Below are 21,387 nucleotides of genomic sequence, written 5' to 3' on the forward strand. Positions count from 1 at the left end.
CAAATAATAAACAGGCTTTTTTTCTTTCCTGATACCATATTACCATTCTAGGTCATTCCACGATAATAGAACATATAAAAGACATAACAGAAAGGGAACACTGTAAGTTCAGAGTGTGCTCAAAGACCCATGGAAGACTCTCTGAATGCACAGGCTGATTTCTCATCATTTAATGTCTACCATACGACAAAGTGCCAACTTTTGCTTTGGATATGATTTAGCAGTTCACTGGTATTTTCCACATTTAGCGTAGCACTAAAAGCAGGACCATTCCTTCAGGATAAGGAAGAGTAAAGAAGTTAATTTTACAGGATCATTTCTTCTTCTTTGGCCGTGGCCCTTAACGACTGTTTGAAATGCCATAATTTATTGCATCGCTGTTCCAAAGTCATTGAGCGCTGACAGATGCACAGCATCAACCAACCTGCGCACTCAGAACAGAGCTCATCTGAATCCCCTGCACTACCTCAAAATACCACTGAAATTACACACTGGGGTTCCTTGTCACTTGAAAACTGTGCATTTCCCACTGCAATTAACTTAAAATAAGGTATTTAATTAGGCCACTGATAATTTTTAAAATATAATCAAAATCACAATAGGTGGTCTGGTGCTTAATTTAAAATATTTGGAGGTCTCTCCTCTCGATAAACGTTTAAGTTCACTATAATGTATTGTTAACTATGGGCACTATGTTGTACAGCAGATCTCTAGAAATGATTCATCTTGTGTGGCTGTGGCTTCAGACACAATGAATAACAACTCCCCATTTCCCCTCCCTCTCTCCCTTGGCAACCGCCATTCTATTTTCAGCTTCTCTAGAGTTTGACTGTTTCAAGTGCCTCTCATGTTAAGCGTCCTTTATACACACACACAAAAGCAGAGGGATGCAAGGACATTTTTGGAGGTAGTGGGTATATTTATTATCTTGGTTGTGGTGAAGGCATCATGGGTGTATGCGCATGTCCAAACTCATCAAATTGCATAGGTTAAATAAGTGCAGGTATTCTTTGTATATCAATTATAACTTAATAAAGCCATGAAAATTTTAATAAAAAGATCCTCTCTCCCCCAAATTAAATATATGTATATGGAGGACTTCCAATTTTTATTACTTTTAATCAGTTCCAAATAATAACATTTCTGTATACATGAATAAGAAAAATAATGATTCACTTGTAAAACATCAGAGAGAGTAACTAACACATAGGATTAAAAAATACATGCATCATGGGAAACTTCTCTGGTAAATAAAGCAAGAAATTTTAAAGATGTGCTTTACTAGTGAAAAAGAGAGATATATTATGGCTTAAATTGAAAAGTCTCCAGACGGTGTGAATTTGGCACTATTATTCTTTGAAAGTATGTTCCTAGGTAAGGGAATTGAACCAGGCTTGCTTAATTCATTAATTAAAACATACTAATTGATAAAAAGGAGTACATGGTTTCTATTTTCTAGAAGAAACAATATTAAATAATTAGCCTCAGTTTCTCATTGTTGCTCCGTTTACACCTTCCTCTGCGGGCATGTATGGTTATATGTGTTTAAGAACTGAAACATATGCAATACCTCTTTGAAAAAGGCTAATAAAAGAAAACCAAAGGGCACAGAGGATAGGCAAGGAGAACACATGGGATTTCAGTACCAAACAAAAAGATGACTCAGGGCAAGGACAACTGATGATCAAAGAAGGTAAATACCTCAAGCACAGCCTCCGAATAACAATGCCTGCAGATAAGCCATTCCCTCTGACACATAGGAGTAAATAAAAGGAGTTTGATAAATGGTAAAAGTATGCAACATTACAAGTAAAACATATTGAGAAGAGCTAACTGATTATTTAAATTGTCAGTATCGGGGTTTTAAGGGCACCCCTGTTACGCTGCTGCTGGTGGGAGGGGATACTGGCATAATTATTCTAGAGAATATAAATTGTTGGGGCAATTTTTTCAATGAAAAGCTTTAATATATTTTTATTCATTTAGATCTATGCATTCCACATGTCAGAATACTAAGAACTGGTGCAAAATTTAGACTATAAGAATGTAAAATACAATATTTAGAACTTGAGTAAAATGGGACAATTTAGATGTCTAAGAAAAGAAAGTTGGTTCTTTTTGTTACAATCATATTATGGAGTTCAATGCAGTCATATCAATAATTTTGCATAAGGATGTTTGTAACAAGGAAATAAATATATTCATCACATATTGTTCAGCAAATTGGTATGATAACAAAACCAGCTTATCATCTAAAATGACAGCTCTGGAGCCGGAGGGCCTGTAGTAAACATTTGTATTAAAACTTACACCTCTGACACTTACTATGTAAGAGGCAAACTGTTCCAATTTCCAATTTCTTTTTCTGTAAAAGAAAAATAATTGTTCTTTGTATTTGGGGGATATTAAAAAAGACAATATATTCAATGTTCTTAGGATTTTACCTGTTGAGTAAGTGTGCATAACAAGCTGTTGATAGAATGGCATAGATACAACATTTATAAAATATGTATGTTTATATTTATTTTGATTTAGATATTGATATTGATAAGATGTACATACAGTAATAACTTCAACTGTTTTTTGCTTATTTCTATGGGTCAAAGTATGATTTTTGTTGGGTTTGCTTGTTTGTTTGCTTTGGTTTAACTGTGTTCCCTAAATACTGTATGTGGAAGAGTATGAGCCAGGAGTTCTGCTGCAATAATAAGCAACCTTAATATCTGAGCTGCTTGAAAAAACATAAACTTATTTCTCACTCCTGTTACAAGTTCCTTGGTGGTGTCAGCAGGGGTTTCTGCTAATCACCCTCATTCAGAGACCCAGGCTAATGGATCAGCCACCATCTCAAACACTCCAAATCCCCAGGCCAGAGTGAAAAGGAGATGGCAAATCTCTCACTGCTGCTTAAACTTCTGCTCTGAAGTGAGCACATCACTTTGCTCACATTTTTTTACCTAAGCCAGACACAGACCCAGGGAAAGAATCTCAATAATTTAAAAAACGTATTTCTAAGTCAAGAAGAGTTCAAAACTAATGTGTAGCCTATCATAAGACATTTTCAGTTTTTGAGTAGAACATTGGTATGAAAATAGAAAAAGCTATCAACCATACCTAACTCCCGAGAGCAGAAATTAGGATGAATAACTGTATATCCATATTGACTACAGGAGAGTCATCTAAACTAAATGAAAAGATATTCATAGGCAATAAAAAATAGAAATCAAGGAATCAGAGGATGAATAGAGAATGTAATAGATCACTAAATCTTTCCCCTACATTTAGAAGGTAATGGTCACATTTGGTCATCACCAGCAGAATCTAGTAATCTAATTTAATTTCCAGTGGAAAATGCCTTCACTTGGCCCTGAGGTGGACTGTACCAAGGAACTTCAGTACAGTCTACCAGGAGAGTATTTTTTTCTTGGCCCCAGCTAGTAAGCTGAAGACGCTCTCAGGCTTGTGAATTGATGGGCCTTGTAATTGGTTTCCTCACTCATGTAACCACTGATGCAATTGTCATTCATATATTACAGAACTTACCCTTTGAAAGTTTTCAAATTGGCTACTTGCTTTGAAACATCAAATGCCAATGAGTTTGCAGATGTAGCACCATGAGAAAGGAAGGGCCTCTGATCATTGGTCCAAGCACTAGCTGGCTCATAAGTCCTTGATCTTCATTTTCAAAATCCTTATATTTTGTTGTGGTTCCCTGGGAAATCACTTCACTCATCAATACCTCCATTTCCCCATGAGAAAACTAGAAAAGCTTATTATTTATCTGTAAAGAACTTCAAAAGGCTTAAATGAATTATAAAAAATTTAAAATGTCATAACTTAATACATATGTTCAGCACCTTTTTAATGATAAACTTTAAATACTCTATTATTTTAAATGGTAGCTAAATTTATTAGTCAATCTCTAGAAAGGTAAGAGACAAATATGTGTTTATCAGAGTTTATTAAAAAATTATATATAAAGCCCATAAGAATCTTTTTGCACTAGCACTAAATTAAAAACTTTCGAAACAAATGAAAAACTGATAAACATTTATATTTACAGTGATTTTTCTGTTTGAGAAATATTTTGTATGCTTTTTTCTTTTCCATTATATAACTTATTTTTAACAATGAATGAATGAGAGTGAATGAATAAATAACTGTAGTCTGAGGGATACTAACTTTTAATCTTTGTTGCTTTAAAATCATGACTTACTCAAGCACTACAATGGTACTGTATTGATGCAGGTAGAACATTGGTTTTTGTCTAGGATTATTGGTGAAAGATGGGATGTCAGAAAAGCTTGTGAATTAAAAAATTCCTTCTACCTATATATTATCTTCCTACTTATAGTTAGAGATAAATATCAAAGTGTAGGAAAATACCTACAGTATAAATAATCTTGGAGACTTTGGAGGTTTTCTACATAAGGAAACCTGTGAGTAATAAAAAGTCAGATGATAACAAATAATGGCAAGGATGTGAGGAAACTGGAACCCTCATGCGTTGCTGGTGGGAATGTAAAGTGGTATAGCCGCCTTAGAAACAATACCTCAAAAAGTCAAACATAGAGTTAGCATAAGTCCCACTTATGGATATAAACCCAAGAGAATTTAAAACACAATTCATACAAAAACGTATACATGGTGTTTACAGAACTCATGATGGACAAAAGCTAGAAACATCCAAATGTCCAGTAAGAGATAAAAGGATAAATGAATGTGGTCTATCCATACAAGTGAATATTACTCAGCCATAAGAAGGAATGAAGTTCATGCTACAACACAGATAAAGCTTGAAAACGTTATCCTACATGAAAAAAGCCAGAAACAAAAAGGCCACATATTTTATTATTCCATTTATATGAAATATCCAGCTTAGGTAAATCCATAGGGACAGGAAGTAGATGAATGGTTTCTAGGGGTTGAGGGAAGGGGAGAATGAGGCATGACTGGTAAGGGGTACAGAGATTCTTTTTGTGGTGATGAAATGTTTTAGAATGAGATGGTGGTGATAGTTGCATAATTCTGTTAACATACAAAAAAAAATCACTAAGTTGTTCTCTTTCAAAGAATGAATTTTATATTTGAATTAAATCTCAATATAATTTTATCTCAATAAAATTTATTTTTCCTAAAGAAAACTGCGACATAAAATTAAATTTCTGATCTAACATTCAGGTAAAGGAAGAATTCCTTCTTTCCCTCTCTCATGAATAAAATTTGTAATAACTTCAATTACTGGTTCCTCTGAAAGCATATTTCATAACAACTTTGCCACTTTCATGTTAGAGGTGAAACTGTATTCCTTATTTTGCTAAATCAAAAACAATGGAACCAGCTTTCCTCTAGATGAACTCTTCCGTCTCCAATTTGCACTGATCCGGTACCAAGAGCACGCCTGAGACCACATGCCTTCTGAACAACAAAAGCCTACACAGAACTCTCTGTTGGTACAATGCTGTTTCAAAAGCCAACACTCTCCTCAATACACCAGTGTTATTGAGTTTCAGAAATGTCAGGGAACAATAGATGGTCTCATTCAGACAATTTTAAGCAAATATCCTAACATTTTTATTTTCTCTTTAATGTAGCACTGAACTGAATTGAACTGAACTGAACTTGAACAAATCTCAAAACTACAGTGGACTGATAGCATCTGAGTGCATGTGGGCACATAAGTAAGACAGAAAGGGAAAGAGACATTATGTTTCTCCATGTACTTTCACTCATGGAACTTGAATTTTTTAATTAAATTTATTGGGGTGACATTGGTTAATAAGATTAGATAAGCTTCAAGTGTACAATTCTATGATACATCATCTGTATGTTTTATTCATTCTTAAAAGACTAATCTCTCATTCAGGAATCTTAACTATCTTTTTAATAAGATATATGTGTATTGAATTCATTTCACTCATAGGATTAGGAGGCGGTGACAAGGCCTGAGAGCCCTCACTTACCCCTTCCAGAGCAGGGCAGATCAGAGCTCCCTTGGCACTTCTTGATGCTCTCCTCGGCCGACAGCGGGCAGGAACGTGGGTGCTCACACTTTTTTCCATACCAGCCTACTTTGCAGTCACATCTTCCACAATTACATTGTCCATGACCTTCACAATGAGAGTAGTAAAAAATATATATATACATATACACGTGAAGGCAGAATTCATTTCAATAGGGAATTTCACAAATGAGTCAGGATCTTAATTAACAATATAAAACATTAAGGCAAAGGTACATTTTTCTCAAGTCCTTAAATACCTAATTTATATTAATTGCTCATGAGGAGTAAAAAAAGCAACAACTACAGATATGATAAACAAACTCATAAGGCTATGCGCTTGAATTTATCAAAATCCATATGCATGTGATTACATTGGCATTGGGCTGCTGGGGCCTAAATGGAGTATTTGATGGATTTGGCAATTAATTCATGTGGAAGAGAGCACTGGAAATGTAAAACAATTTGTTTTTGAAGTGGGGTCCTATCTTTTGTTGTCACCCACACTTTATTTGATTACTTTTTTACCACAAACTATATGATTAGCCTTAAGACCAGTAACTTGTGCGGAGTTCACAATTGTTGAAGACCAATGAAATACACACAAAAGAGGTCAGGGAAGATATTAAATTTCTTTACACATGGACACAGAGTCTGTAAAGAACTATAAGTAGTGGTATGGGATAGTAAAAAAAAAAAAAAAAGGCCTCCATTAATCAATCAAATAATTGGGTTCAAATCTTGACATCCACATTGAAGTTAGTGTCTTCATTTTTAAATGGGGCAATAGTGCATTATCTATCCACATTTATCAAGAAGTACATAATACATCTTAAAATGTTACATAAAAGTGACCTATTGTTATTTTTATTTATTTGAGCCCACACATGTGATCAAGGAGGAACAGAAAGGAAAGCAAGATAACTTGAGCTGAGCTTTTCCTAACTCCTAGGAAACATTCAGACACTCATTGCAGATGCAGAACAACATGGATTTCTATAATTGCTGCAAATATGGATGAAGAATTTTCAAGGAAATGAAATTACACTTTAAGTAAATCAAGTAAAATGCTAATGGGTGAAATCCATGTTATTTTTTCAATAACATCGGAGATTAATATATATCACACAATATGGGAATTGGCCTTCAGTGAAGAGTGGCCTTTTTTATAAATATTACATGAGGTTTTGGGCAGACATCTATCTTTTGAGTTTGGAGAATGGAACAATTCACATCAGGAATCTTTTCACCATTAATTAACCTGATTCTTCATGGAACAAATCATAAAATCATAGGTCAAAGTGAGATGAGATATTAGGGATCATTGTATAGAAATCTTTCATTTTTAACACTAAATTCAATTCAAAAACCATTTATTGCATACCTACCATATAACAAAGTCTAAACAAAAATTGCCGTTTTCATTAATACTCTGCCTCAGATAGAACTCATCATTTTAAAGGAAAAGAAAATTAGGATTACTAGTAAATACGTATAGCATGTGAACAGGATCATTTAGACCTTCAAATATAAGAATTTTCATTATAATAGCTGAATTTATTAGCAATTAGTTTTCATAGGTTGTTAGGTTCTGTGGTGTTTTTCTTTTACCATTTATCCCAGCTTAAGAAATTCCTACCCTCTTCTCAACCCTCATATAATTTAGAGGAAAATTTGTAAACAGAGCTGTATTGCAAATGCATAGTTAAATAACAGTGTTCAAAACAAAATCTTTAACATTTAAAGTACAATCTATTCTGCCCTTTTATAGGAGCCAAGGGCTTTGAAATTTTTGAAGAAAAGATTTCAAGAACAGTTAGATCTGCCACGAGGATACCAAAGTACAGAACATGCTGCCATTTGTGGAAAACCAGCTGATACTTTAACAAAAGAACTGAACAAGAGAGTTAGATTGAAAGGGAAAAAAAGTTTTACTCTTGAAAGTTTAAAATAGCTACAAAAGTTATAACAAAACAACCAACAGGTTTAAGATGCCAAGAAATCCCTATCTACCTAGGAGGATGCCACCTCCTGCTGCAGTTGCTTGAAATTCACAAGCAGCCACCCTTGCCCAGCGCGAGGGTCCCAATAGATAGGCGCCTGGAATGAAGCAGGAGCCTGTGCTGGGGACTTGTGACTGAGGGGAGAACATTCTCAAGTTCTGTAGTTGGGGTACAGATTTAAGAGCAGTTATTATTTTCTATCTGAAGATCATCCACATTTCAATATTAAAAAAATTGTGGTAGAATAAAACTAATTTGTGAGGACAGTCAGAGATTATTAATAAAATATTTTTAAAGTTAAAATCTGGTCTAATTAATATTAAAAGGAAGTCAGATTAATTGTGGATGCACTAACAAATTATGGAAAAAATGCAGCTTCTCTAGAAAAAATAGCTCTATGCTATTATTGCGGCTTCATTTTTTTTTAATCCTTTGTTATTTCTGTACTCTGCTATAAATACTAGGGGAAGACATAGCCTATAATATCTTGCACCTCTATGTCCTGCATTTAATGCAGCATCATGGACCATCTCAAGGATGACTCCTGTAAATTTATACTTCACCTCCTGCCATTGCCAACTCCAAGCAAAGTTGGGAACAACATACACCATGTATCCCCACTTTTCCCTATGTGATGACCCCTGATTTACTGTGCTGCCTTCTGCCTCCGTCTCAGTCTTTACCTAATCAAAATGCCCTCTCAATACCCCAGCTACATTGCAGTGCTTACACATTGGAGTAAATTAATAAGATAGTGTCATTTCTATGATTGGGTGTGGGATGAAAGGCTTTGTCTCTAAATAGGAAAGTGTCTGAGTGGGAGGTATTGTCTAGTCCAGAATGGCCACTGTTCCTCCTCAAATCATCCACTTATGAGTCTTCTACACTTTGCCCTCAAACATTGACATGACATCAATTGAACAAGTTCAAGCTGAGGAAAAAAGGGTTATTAAAATATGAGCGACCCAAGTAAATGATCCATAGTCAATAAAATTTCTGAGAGTCAGTGTAGCATATAACAATAGGTTTAATGATGAAATAATGGCATGTAGGATGTTTTCATGGTTGCTTTGTTTTCGGAAAGTAGGAGTACCTGATTCAAATATCACAATGAAGATCATAGAAGAAGCAAATGCAAAAATAGACAAAATGTTTAAATAATTCTAATCTGATATGACAAAACACAGTATTGACAGTGGTATTGTCTAATCTGTTTATTAAAGATTAATTGACAAATTAAAGCATAAACACAAGTTTTGCTTTCGCAGTACTGAAAATTTACATCCTACATCTTTCAATAACTCAGTCACGTTCTGTCAAAATATATTTTAGAATGTTATGGATCCAAATTTAAATGAAACTACCTTTTCTATAAAGTCGATATAGTTAGGAAATCACTTAGAAAGGCAAGGCATTTTGATACCAGATTCTGAAGTAGGTATTGAGCCTTTCAGGCAAGACGAGATCATAAATGAAACTGCCATTTTTCTTCTGGAGTTCCTAGTCTCTCAATTCTACTATAAAAATTATGCCAAAGAGTGAGAGAAGGAATCATTTTATAAGGACAAAATGAAGATGAAAATGTGTGGTTTTGATATACAAAGAAAAATTTAGAAAAGGTAACATCCATTTAGCACCAAAATCCTTTAGACTGACACAACATATTTTATCAGAGTATTTTATAAACAAATAGTGAAAAGGGCATAAAAGAAATTAGGATACCCATGTCCTTGATCTAAATGTGTCACTTGTTCACCTTTCTGGGCCTCATTGCACAGGATTTTATCTTTAAAAGTGAGAGAACCAGAAGATGCAAATTTTACCATCCTGATCTGAAATTTAATGCTCTCATGCTCATTTCTCAAACATATAGATTATGCCTGCAGAAGTTAAATTCACTGCTTTTAAGAAGTATTCCCTTAAACTGTGCAAGCAGATGATAACAAATAGAGATGAAAGATACAGATTGTTGTTATTTTTTCCTGATGTCACATATGAGGAGAATGCACTCTAGAGAATGGCTTTCAAAAGATCCATAAGTATACATTAAAGACACACACACAGCAATGGAAGAACAACATGGTGCTAGTGTTGGTATATAAATGGGATCACAGCCCGCTCTGTACCATGTGGGCAAGGAGTTGGCAGTAAGACCAGACAACAAGTGGCATCATGGCCATGTTGGGCAGGTAGAACTAAAAAGTCTCTCAAACCATTATATTAGAGACTGTTGACACCAAAACTTATTTTCTCTTTGCAATCATTGTGCTCCTCCAAGTTAAGTTATCTAAACTCAGAAATATCAGTCCAGGAAAAATGCAGTTTCATTTGCTCCAGGCAAACATTCTTCTGCTATAGAAGATATTTCTTTCTTTTAAAATGCTTGTGAATTGGAATCTGACACTTACAGGTAGCTTATTACAAAGTAACATGAAGACCATCAATAGGAAAAAGTGTGGGGAAATAAATTTTATTAACCAGTACTTGTTTTTTGTTTTGTTTTTTAATTCCATTCACTATATTGATACATTGATTTCCCTTTAAGACAAGGCAAACTGAACATACTTAATTTCCTTCCACTTCTTTCCTTAATGTTTTAGTAATCCACAATGATAAATTTCCCCACATGATATGACTCTATCAAATGATTCCATTTTCTAAACTAATAGTACTGTAAGATAGGACTAATCTTATATTTTTATTATTTTGGTAGGCAAGACAAGCTGAAAGAGAATTTAAGGTCACACTGACGCACAGTATTCCAATTATGGGAATTTGAAAACTAAATCAGAGTGGTAAGCAGTCATCAGGAATAAGTTATTTCAGAATCAGAAAGTAAATTCAGTGAAGCAGCTCATAGAATTAAAGTAACAGACAAAGCAGTTGGTATACTTCAGGATCACTGATCAAGTCCTGGTCATTTCAGTCACACTCAAATTTTGTCGACAGTACCATGTTTGAGAAGTTCATGTGTGCGTGTGTGTATCTGTGTCTGAGTCATGTTTTTGTATGAATAAATACACACACATACCATGTGGATGATGAACAACATATAGAAATAAAAGAAAAATAAATAAAGCAAGTTTATTTGAAAGCAAGGATGTGTTTTAAAATATTTGTATCTTCCATAGCCATGAGTAGGCACAAAATAGCTACATTCAAGTGCATTATTGAACAGGTGAATGGACAGTGAGAATGAACAAATAAAGCGAGGATGTCAATTAAGAGTCAACTTAAACTAATCCATCGGGAGATTTTCTATGGATTTAAATAAGACCAACACTCTCAGGATGGCAAGAATGGGAGCTAAAAATAAAGCTGCATTTCACCTGAACCTTATTACACTCCAGCTTTGCATAAATCACTAGAGAATATTGATGTAGTTGGGTTACTTCTGTCTCATAAAACTAAGCTATTAACATACTCGATAATTACCTGCATGTCACCCTTCCTATGGTGCAACTTAGACAATTAGGAAAATTATAAAGACTAATAATTCACTAAGCATAATATATAAAATTACACATACTTAGTAAGAATAAAGAAATACGACTGATATCGATGCTTACCCAAGATCATAACTATGTTCGGAGAAGCTTAGTTTTATGAGAATTTTCAATATCGACAGGACAGTTCTTCCTTACCAAAATAAATTGAAGAATTTTATTTTCATCACTTGGAGATTAAATTACACGAGTACTTAGGCCATATGTGTTTTCAGATGACGCTTAAAGGCAGTGTGAACTTTTTCAAGTTACTTAATTTCTATGAACTTCTTTCCTCTTCTTGTTAAAATATAGATAATCATGTCTCCTTCTCTGAGTCAGTGTGAACATAAAATGGAATGAGGTGTGTGAATGAACTTGGTGTCTATCAGAGTAAGATCTCTATTAATATCTCTTCTTTCCTAAATTCCTCATCTTAACTGTGAGAGGCAGACTGTGGAGAACTGGACACATTCAGTTTACTCAACAAACGAAAAATAAAATCACAATTACAGATTTTGTCTCATTGTCTTGTGTCTTATGTCTTACTGTTCAAACTACAGTCTATTACCTTAACACTTTAGCCCACCCCTACCTGTCTACACCGACAGCATGGAGACCACACATAAAGGGTTAATCATTCTCTTCTAAACGCCTCCCATGAGAAACTCCAGTTGCTTAACGTTCTTATTTGAAATCTCATAGGATAGGGAAGAATTAAAAATGAGAGGAAGAGAAAATTAAGGTAGAAGGAAGAAGGGCAAGAATAAATGAAGTGCTAATTTCAGATTCCAAGGAGTCCTACTTAATGGTTTTCACCTACCCAACCTAGAGCAGTAATCCTAAGACTCAATAACATGTAACAAGAATTGTGAGCTTATAAAAGGATGGAAATATCAATTAAAATGCCAATGCCCATCTTTACCCCATAGTCCTAGTCCCTCACTGAGATAGACCAGTTCACATGATCCTGAATTATCACTATAATGTATTTATTTTGAATTTTTCAACCCCACTTCCAGAGCAGGATCATGGTTTTAACAAGGAAGAGTGTACCATATGGTGTAAAAAAAATGGTATGTCAGAAAGCTACACATTTATTTTATATATATATATATATAGCCTGATTGATTCTCTCCTTTATTTTCCTATTTTAAATTGTGTGAATTCATGTTTTATCTCACAGTCTTCAAATGACATTTTTAATTGGTGTTCTCTGAGCCCCAGTATAATTTTCATTACCAGCTCTGTGCTTATGACGAGATTCTCATGTTCAGTGCTGATCCTTTAGATCCACAGATTCAATAGGCTGAAAAAAGCACCAATTTTAGGTTGCCATTTGTCCTTTATAACCAATATATCTAGAAACAAATTTGACAACTTCCTTCTATATTCCCCATCTTAGTAAATGGCACCAACATTTACCCAGACATCAGACTAAAAACTTGTGACTATAGCACTCCACTGCCTAAAACCATCACAAACTCCCCATTGTCTTTACAAGAGAGTCAAGTTCTTCATTATGCTGATAACTATGATAATACAGAACATTCATGATAATGAATAATAGAAAAACCTGAAAAGAACATCATCCCTCCAAGAGAACAAAGTTAATGAAATCCTTAGGAAATCCTCCTGAACACCAGGGCTAATCAGAAAAGGGAAACCCTTCCTCCCTGGGAAGTTTAAACAACAGGCCCCCTCAACCAGGCCAGGGAAGTCTTTGCAGCTGCATAATCATGATTACATAGGGAAGCTCTTTTATCCCCCTCTGCTGGCAAACTCTCAATAGACCCGTGGAGTTCCCTATCCTTGGACACCAATCAAGAAGTCAAGCTTAAAGAGATGTATGTGCATATGTCTCTGCCTTCTGGATTATCAAACTTAACTGGGCTGAAAATCCATAATCCATTTTTGCTAAATGACATATTTTCAGACAGATGTGACTATTTTTTTCCCTTTGAACCATTAAAAATTCTGGCAGGTCATATATTTCCCTTTGCATTTAGATTGCAAGCTCCATAAAGTCAAGAATCATGTTTGTCTCCTTCACTGCTAGACCCAGAAGCCCAGATGCAGTCCAGACCCTGGCAAATACTATTTCCTCTATAAATATTTATGAAATAAAAACTTTTAATCCACTACTTGATATTCAATTGTAAACTAATTTATAGAAAAATTTAATTATATAAATTATATCAAAGAATTAATGCATTCAAATATCCATGAGAGTTGTCCTATCCTAAGTTTTGCAATATATTAATATAGCTTGTCATAATGGTGCCTATCATGTTCACTGTCATCAGGTCGGCCAGTTTTGTATTCTCAGAGTTGAGCAAAAGATATCTAGAGCTAATGGTTTTCCTTGGAGAGGAATTAGACTAATTGTAAGGGAGTGAGTGCATTTTCATCTCTAGTCTTAGTCACTTGTGGTTTCCAAGTGACTAACAGGAGAGCTGCGGATATCCTATGTTTTAGAATGCACATTCTGTTTCTTTATAGTTTCTGTGAGAATCAAAATGAATCTTCAAAATAGGAAAATTAATACTTTTTTATTTAAAATAGGAATTGGAAGGGGACTTACCCGAACAGAAGTCATCAGAATATCTGTCGTAGACAGCTTTACAGTCCCTTTCATCACATTCACAGGTGTCTCCGTGAATATCTCCCCAGTCTCCAGTTGGGTCAACATCGTGGCAAGAACATTCACCACACACACAAGTCCCTACATGGGGAAAATAATTTTATATGGGTGTAGTGAGAAGAATTCATGAAAGAAAGTAGCTTATATATTGCTTTATTTTAATCTGTTGCTTACTTTGTATTTGAAAAATACATGTACTCAGAAAAAATATTCTACAAAGGAAAAACTCCATCTAAAGTTGACTGTAGAGATTCCTTAATTAACAAAAGTTATCATCTAGGTCAATAATTATATGGGATTGTGGAATCTGTCATTAGCACTGTGTTGGTTTGTCTCAAAGAAAATATGAAAACAATTAAAAGAGCATAAGATAAAATTCTTGCCCTCAAGAAGCTTATAATCTACTGGACAAAAAGAAAGCTAATGAAAGAAAAATTAGCAAACATGAATGTATGAGTACTAGCATTTGTAAACTAGGACATCAGTACTGTGAGAATTACTGTTAAGAGTTTGGGGAAAAAGAAATCAATGTGGGCTGAAGTAATTAGGGTAGACAGTCTGGATATGCAGGGAGATGGGGAAATGTTCTAGGATCGGTTGGAGGTAGAACAAATAAAGTCAAGAAAGCAAGAATAAGCAAAGAAGGGTAGGAATGGTTGTGGGAATCCTAAGGAATCCTGCATCACCGGAGTAGAAGGTGCATGTTAAGGAAACCTAAGAGTAAGGTTGGTGAGGTAAGATGAGCTCTGGTTATAGAGTATGTTGGAGATTAGGTAGAGAGGTACAAACTTGGTCACATGGAGATTTGCAAATGGGAAGTGCCCAATTGTAGATCATATTTACTTTGTGTAGATTATCAATCATCACCTTTAGAGTAACCAGCTAATCATTTGAGGGAAAGATAAAGTTAAATCCTTTCACATCAAAGTAAATTCTAGTTAAACTGAAGATTTTAAAATATAATCTAAAACCATAAAATATAAAATAAATACTTTTTTTATTCAAAATCCCCAAAGCAAATTACTAAAAAGAAAAACAGAACTAAATTTAGCTATCTAAAAATGTAAAATTTTGGTTGGAAGCAAAATACCAAAAAACAAACAGAAAAACTAAAATAATTGGAATAACTAGTCATATGTGTGCAAAAGATGAAGAGTTACTTTCACAAATAAAAACAATTCTTAGGAGTCAATATATAAAGGACAAATATGCCTAAAGCAAAATAGACAAAGGCAAAGAACACCAACCAGAGATTTTGTAGAGATGTAAGGATGATAGAAAAACATGAAAGGAGTTTACCACTCAACTTATGATTACTAAGGGGTTGGGGTAGGGGATCTGTAAAACAATAGTGAGTTAGAATTATTTTGGAGCTCATATTGGCAGAGGTGAAAAGATTGCTAGGATCAAGGACTGGTGAAAATATGAAGTACAAAATAGTACAACTCTAGATGTACCATTTTTTTCACACTATGTACTTTGAAAATGTGGGTATTATTTAGTATAAGAGTCTACTTCAATTGATATATCCAAGGGGAAAAAAGTACACAAAAGCACATGTTCAGGAATATTAAATATAGTGTCATTTATGTTATTGAAAAACAACTAGTGACATAAATATCAATCAAAAAAGAGTTAGTACAATGCGTAGCTTGGATTACCAAGCAGCCATTAAAAGTAAAAATTAAGTTTTTGCTCTGTGAGCATGGAAAGATACCCAAAATATATGATTGAATTAAAAAAACACAAATTACAAATGAGTATGTATAATATGATTGAATTTTATTATTAAATGAGAAGAAAGTACATGCCAGGGAGCACATAGGTGATGAATTTTTTAAAATAAATAACAGAAACAGATCAAAAAATTATGTACCAAAATTTAAAAGGAGGTTACATCTGTATGTTGGATTCTGGATCATTTTCTACTTTACTATCAGAATTTTTAAAGATGAACATGAATTGCTTTCATAATAATATAAATGATGTGGGGGGATGGGCAGGTGTTAAACTGTGTCCAATGGGAAACTGATTAAACCAAAGTAGGCAGTAAAGGACATTTATTCTATCACCGATTAACTGTGTTCACAAACTTCGGATTTTTGGCCTCTGAAGATGGGCTAGAAAGGAAGGTGAGGTAGGCATGTGCAGGATTAATGTCTCTCGCTTACCCAGGAAACAATGATAAGGGAATTCTAGGAGTGACGTGAGTGGCCCCTTCTGAGGAAAGGGGCTCACTAGTGCCTGCTCCTGGTCTGCCTTCACACCCCTGACTCACTGGCTGCCAGCCTCATTGAGACAAGCTGCTTCCCGCTCGGCCTCCACCAGGTCTCCAAATCAGAAAACTTCAAGCACCCAGAAGGGGAAGCAGGCAGTGAGACACGGAGAAATGGTAAGCAATTTGTGTTTCTGAAGGATGTCTGTCTCAAAGAGCCCACAGATCCCTGCAGAACCAGGACCTGATCCACAGCCCAGTCAGTTCCAATTTTCTCCTCTCTCTTTTCAACACCAAAATGGTATTTCCCACAGTAACACAGGTCGAGCTTCATACACTGACATCCTTATGGTGACTACTCAACCTCCTGAGTCAAAGAGCTGAAGCAGAAACATGTCCTTATATGTTAAGGGAAAACACAACGTGAATTAGTGTGATATACAGTCAGGTCTATTCTGTATAAATTAAGGAGAGAAAATTTTTAAATGATTTTTGTTCCAAGTTCAGGCCCTTATCTTTCTTTCCTCTGTGTACAAGTATGTGACACATTTTACTCTTCTATGTCAATCTTTAAAAGGATAAAACTGGTTGTGTGTTATGGCTTTTCCTGGAAGCATTATCTATTAAAATGCGTCATTCATTTACAGAAATAAAAAAAAATATTTTCCAGCTTTCTAGATTTTTATAGAAGGAAATATGGCACTTATTTATCTCATCAGGTAGGCAAAGAACAGTACAGCATGACTATTTTTATCCACAAGCACAGCTGACAAGGGGACATAAACAAGTCCTTTTAAGGATTTTTAAGGAGTGTTTTAAACGAGTGGATTTTATATCAATAGTCAACTCACTTTAAATTATATTTTAGTAATAGTAATGTATTTTGAAAATTCATGCCTAAAGCCAGTCTAAATCTCATATGGCTTTTGATACAGTTTCCAAATATATTGTGTTCGATATGACATTTTTATTATTGTGTATAAAAGATAAATGACTCTATATCAATTCTGTAGTTCAACCAAGACTTCAATTTACTCATAATTAAGATGAGAGGTTTGTGGGTTTTTTAATGGTCTCTGGATAATTAGATGCTCATGCTGTAGATGATTCTGTTAGTCAAGAGACATTTAACCAAAGTATCTATAAGAATTGCCTTTTAGCTGCACTAAACTATTTCTGGATGGACACCAAAGAAATTACAGTCCCTATGTTAACTATTTGTTCAGTGAAGCTTAATGAATGACATCAACTTTCTTCTTTTTCTCTTTTCTACTCAATAAAAAACAAGAAAGAGAAAATTGTTGGTATAATAAACGTTGATTTTCATCAAAGTCAGTAACTATCAAAGATGACTTCCACATGGAAGGAAATACAGAGAAAAGAAGTGTTAACAATTAAGAGCTTTGTTTGCCTCCCAATTACGTAGTAATGTGTATGAATGACACACCTCTGTTACTGCAGATTTTGCCATCTGGAGATGTGCATCTTCGCTTGCTCTCCCAGGGGGTGATATCGCACTGGAATTCGCATTTATCTCCATGCCAACCAGCCTCACAGTAACAGTTTCCACAGTAACACTTTCCATGGCCTTTATCCAAAATGAATTTTATACAGTGAAGAGAAAAGCAACTTTAAAAGCAGAATTAACTTTCTATCCCTTCATGATCATTTTTGCCTTCTGAAATAATAGATCTGCTTTATACTCATTGCTTAAAATAATCAAATTATATAGCCTGTCCCTGAAACATTACAGTTATGCTTATACTTACATAATTATACACATAAGCAAGTCAGAGTGTCCTCTAACTTGTCCTAGCCAGGTAGCTGCTTAAAATGAATGAATTTTAAAGAAATAGTATGAAAGACCGTGAAAGTCTATTACATTCCAATCTCAAATGTATGCATCAAACTCAAAAGCATTTAAGTATTTATTCTAAGGACAATTCTTGAATTAGTCATTAAAATATTTTATTTAAAATCAACTACTGAGAAACCAATGGTGTGTATTTACTTGGATGCACATTATTAATGACAGAACCATTTCTTAAACCAGAGGAAACGTTTCATCTTTTCATTCAACTGTATCCCACAAGCTGTTGTGTTCCACCACATGGAAAAGAGGATTTCAGCTAAGTCAATGTTTAGAACTCATTTAGACCAATGAAATATCATGGACCCTGGGTCTCACAGTCAAAGTACCACAGTGTTTGTGAAAGGGACACAGATGATAGGTAAGGGCACCCCATCATTTTGTGTCCAGATACCACCACACCCTTTCAAACTGTTACCCTACTCCTTTGTACTTATGACCAAGAAATCTGCAATGAATTGTCCATATCTAGCAATCCTTCTACAAATTCCCAAAAGATGACAATTCTATTGAGCTCAAAATCACTTTAATGTCCTCCCTTTTTGTAGTTATGCCACCCAAACATGAATGTATCTTTCTTGTTCTTGTAAGTATAACAAAAACCAGGGTCACACCGAACTTTGTTGTTTAGTCTGTTTTTTTCTGTAACACAGGTATTTATATTTTATCAGAGTCTATGGCTAACGTCTTTGTACTTCTCTCTTTTTTCTCCTACAGGCATAATTCCAGAGGATTAATGGGAAACTGATTGTGAGGCTACTTTTCTTTCTAAACACTATGGCATTCTTGGCCAATGGCAAGAGCATCAGTAGGGTCTCTTATGCTACTCTTTTCCCTCAGATGAGACTTCCTTCAAGCCAACACAAATCAGAGAGACAAAGAGGAAGGCCAAGAGATGAAGAGAAACAGTGCTCTAATGAGATATAGAGAAAGAGACCCACGCATACAATGCCATGTTTTATGTCTGAATGGGCTGTAACTGGGGAATCCATAAAAAAAAACCTCTTCTTAACCTAATATGATCATTTCTAACAAATTTAATTTTAATTACTTCACTTGAGTAAATACAAAAAGCTATCAAGCTATACATTTATATTTATAATTACATATTATAATTATAATATATGCATGTATTATACATTTTATTTATGAACTTAAAAATACCTCTGCACGTACATACACACAAAATATCACATTACAGTGATATATCACAAGCCTTAGAAACTTGAGGGTTACCCTGGAAAAGGGCAAGACAACTGTGTACTAAAAGCTTTTCCTACAAGTCACTTATTTTTTTTAAGTTGATTAACTTCTTAAACCTCTGTAATTTCAGGAAATTTATCTAAGTTGCTGTATATGTAAGGGTTACTTTGACATTAACAAATGATCATAAATCTACATTTTTCACACCCAAAATCTTTATATATTTATGAAATTCAGTGTTCAGAGTTTTACTAAAAAATCACTGAGGTAGAGGTGAAAAAGGAAAGAAAGATCATGTAAAGCTACACCTGTATGCACTTATGGAAAATTAATCAGGTATGCTCCTAACTCAAATGAAAATATTGTAACAAGACACATCTGAATAATTGAGATAAAATATAAGCTTCAGGACAATACACATTCCAGACAATAAACATCATTCTTTGTATTGTGTAAATGGATGGAGCAAGAAAATCTCATTTTGAATTGCTTCACTGATGGGCTGTAGAATGACTTCTCAACAGATTGGTTTTATGTGAATGGCAGGTAGAAAGATCTATACAAGCCCAGTCAAAGTCACCCCAGAGGATGTTTACCAGAGAGCTGGGGTCTGTGGTCAGAGACTTAGCACCATGAAATTGCTTAAGCCTCAAACAAATGGAAATCTAAATGAAAGGTTGGGAGTTAAACATTTCCTGTTTTGTTGTTTCAAGTTAAACGGTTACATTTACACATGCAAATAGACTTTGCTTTGGTGGCCTGCATCAGGACACATTGGCCAGAGCACATTCCCTTCTTCTTTTTCTATCTGAAATGAAACACCAGGAGGACAAATATATCATATTTGTGGGTGTATTTATCTAATTGTTCTAATTATTTTAGACTGAGCCCTTTAACAGAATTCTCAGAGCAGCATCTAGCTTAGGTCACTGGCTTGAAAAAAGGTTTTTGCATTTGTTTGTTTTATCCTGGTGGTTGGTCCAGCAAGGAAACCAGAGAGAAAGAACCAAGCAGATCTAAAATAAGAGTATCTGGATGACCACAGGAATTGGAGCTATAATTTGTTTTTTTAACCAAAGGAACAGTTTGTCATGTTATTGACACTTTTTCTATGGTCCTCTGGTTCCTCCTGGCCCCACTGGCCCCTGATCCTCCCAAGGAAATACTTCTGAAATCACCCATTCTGCATACAGGATAGGATTCCATGGACTGGAATCTTGTCAGAGATAAATGAAATAAGCAATTGCTAATCAATAGAAAGATGGTCTCACACTAAAATAAACTATAAACAGCAGAGAAGAGTTTACCTAAACTAAAGGGATTCTCACTGCTGTCTGCTTTCCTCCTTTGTGTCAGTCATGGTTGCAAATTGAAACCCTAGGAACATGCTTGCAGATAGGTAAGCAGAAGAGAGGGACACTATGGGTGGAGAGGAGATGATCTTCTCCTGGAGCTCTACACTCCTGTGCATTGATGCAGTTCTCTTTGGTGTCGGGTCAAGAGCACAGTCTTTGGTGTCAGACAGACAGGAATATAAATTCCACTAGAATTGCTGGAATGACCCTGTGTAAATTACCTGATGAATGTGAACTATTTATTGCAGTGCTTGGCACTAGCAAGCATGCAATCACTAGTACAACAGAAAAAAAACGATTTCAATAATGGTGGTACATAGAAAAGATCATGAAAAATGTTCTCTCTTTCTGTGTGTGTGTGTGTGTGTGTGTGTGTGTGTGAGTGTTGGGGGATGGATAAATTTTAGGCTAATAAGGCTGTTGGCCTTGTGTCCTCAATAGGACATGAGACTATTTAAAGGCTAATGATTTAGAAAGGAAAATCAAATGAAATGAAAACATGCAATTGAAAGATTGGGAGAAAAGAGACAATAAAAGCAGCGAAGGTGAGAAGAGGTCCAACTAGGACCACCTCAGAACTACGTAGTTGGCCTGTTTGTCATACGAACTGG

At 34.9% G+C, this 21,387-nt stretch overlaps 1 protein-coding gene across 1 annotated transcript in view; it reads right to left on the bottom strand.

Moving 5' to 3' along the window:
- ITGBL1 (integrin subunit beta like 1) overlaps positions 1-21,387 on the bottom strand; it is a 184,533-nt gene that overhangs the window by 78,284 nt on the left and 84,862 nt on the right. Inside the window, exons 5-7 of the mRNA XM_016203847.2 lie at positions 17,796-17,936; positions 14,074-14,214; positions 5,964-6,110 (exon numbers count right to left, since the gene is read on the bottom strand). Coding sequence (XP_016059333.2) covers positions 5,964-6,110; positions 14,074-14,214; positions 17,796-17,936 — 429 coding nt within the window. The remainder of the gene's footprint in view (positions 1-5,963; positions 6,111-14,073; positions 14,215-17,795; positions 17,937-21,387) is intronic.

The sequence above is a fragment of the Miniopterus natalensis genome, chromosome 2 (genome assembly GCF_054644295.1).
Source record: "Miniopterus natalensis isolate mMinNat1 chromosome 2, mMinNat1.hap1, whole genome shotgun sequence".
In the NCBI taxonomy this organism is placed as follows: Eukaryota; Metazoa; Chordata; class Mammalia; order Chiroptera; family Miniopteridae; genus Miniopterus; species Miniopterus natalensis.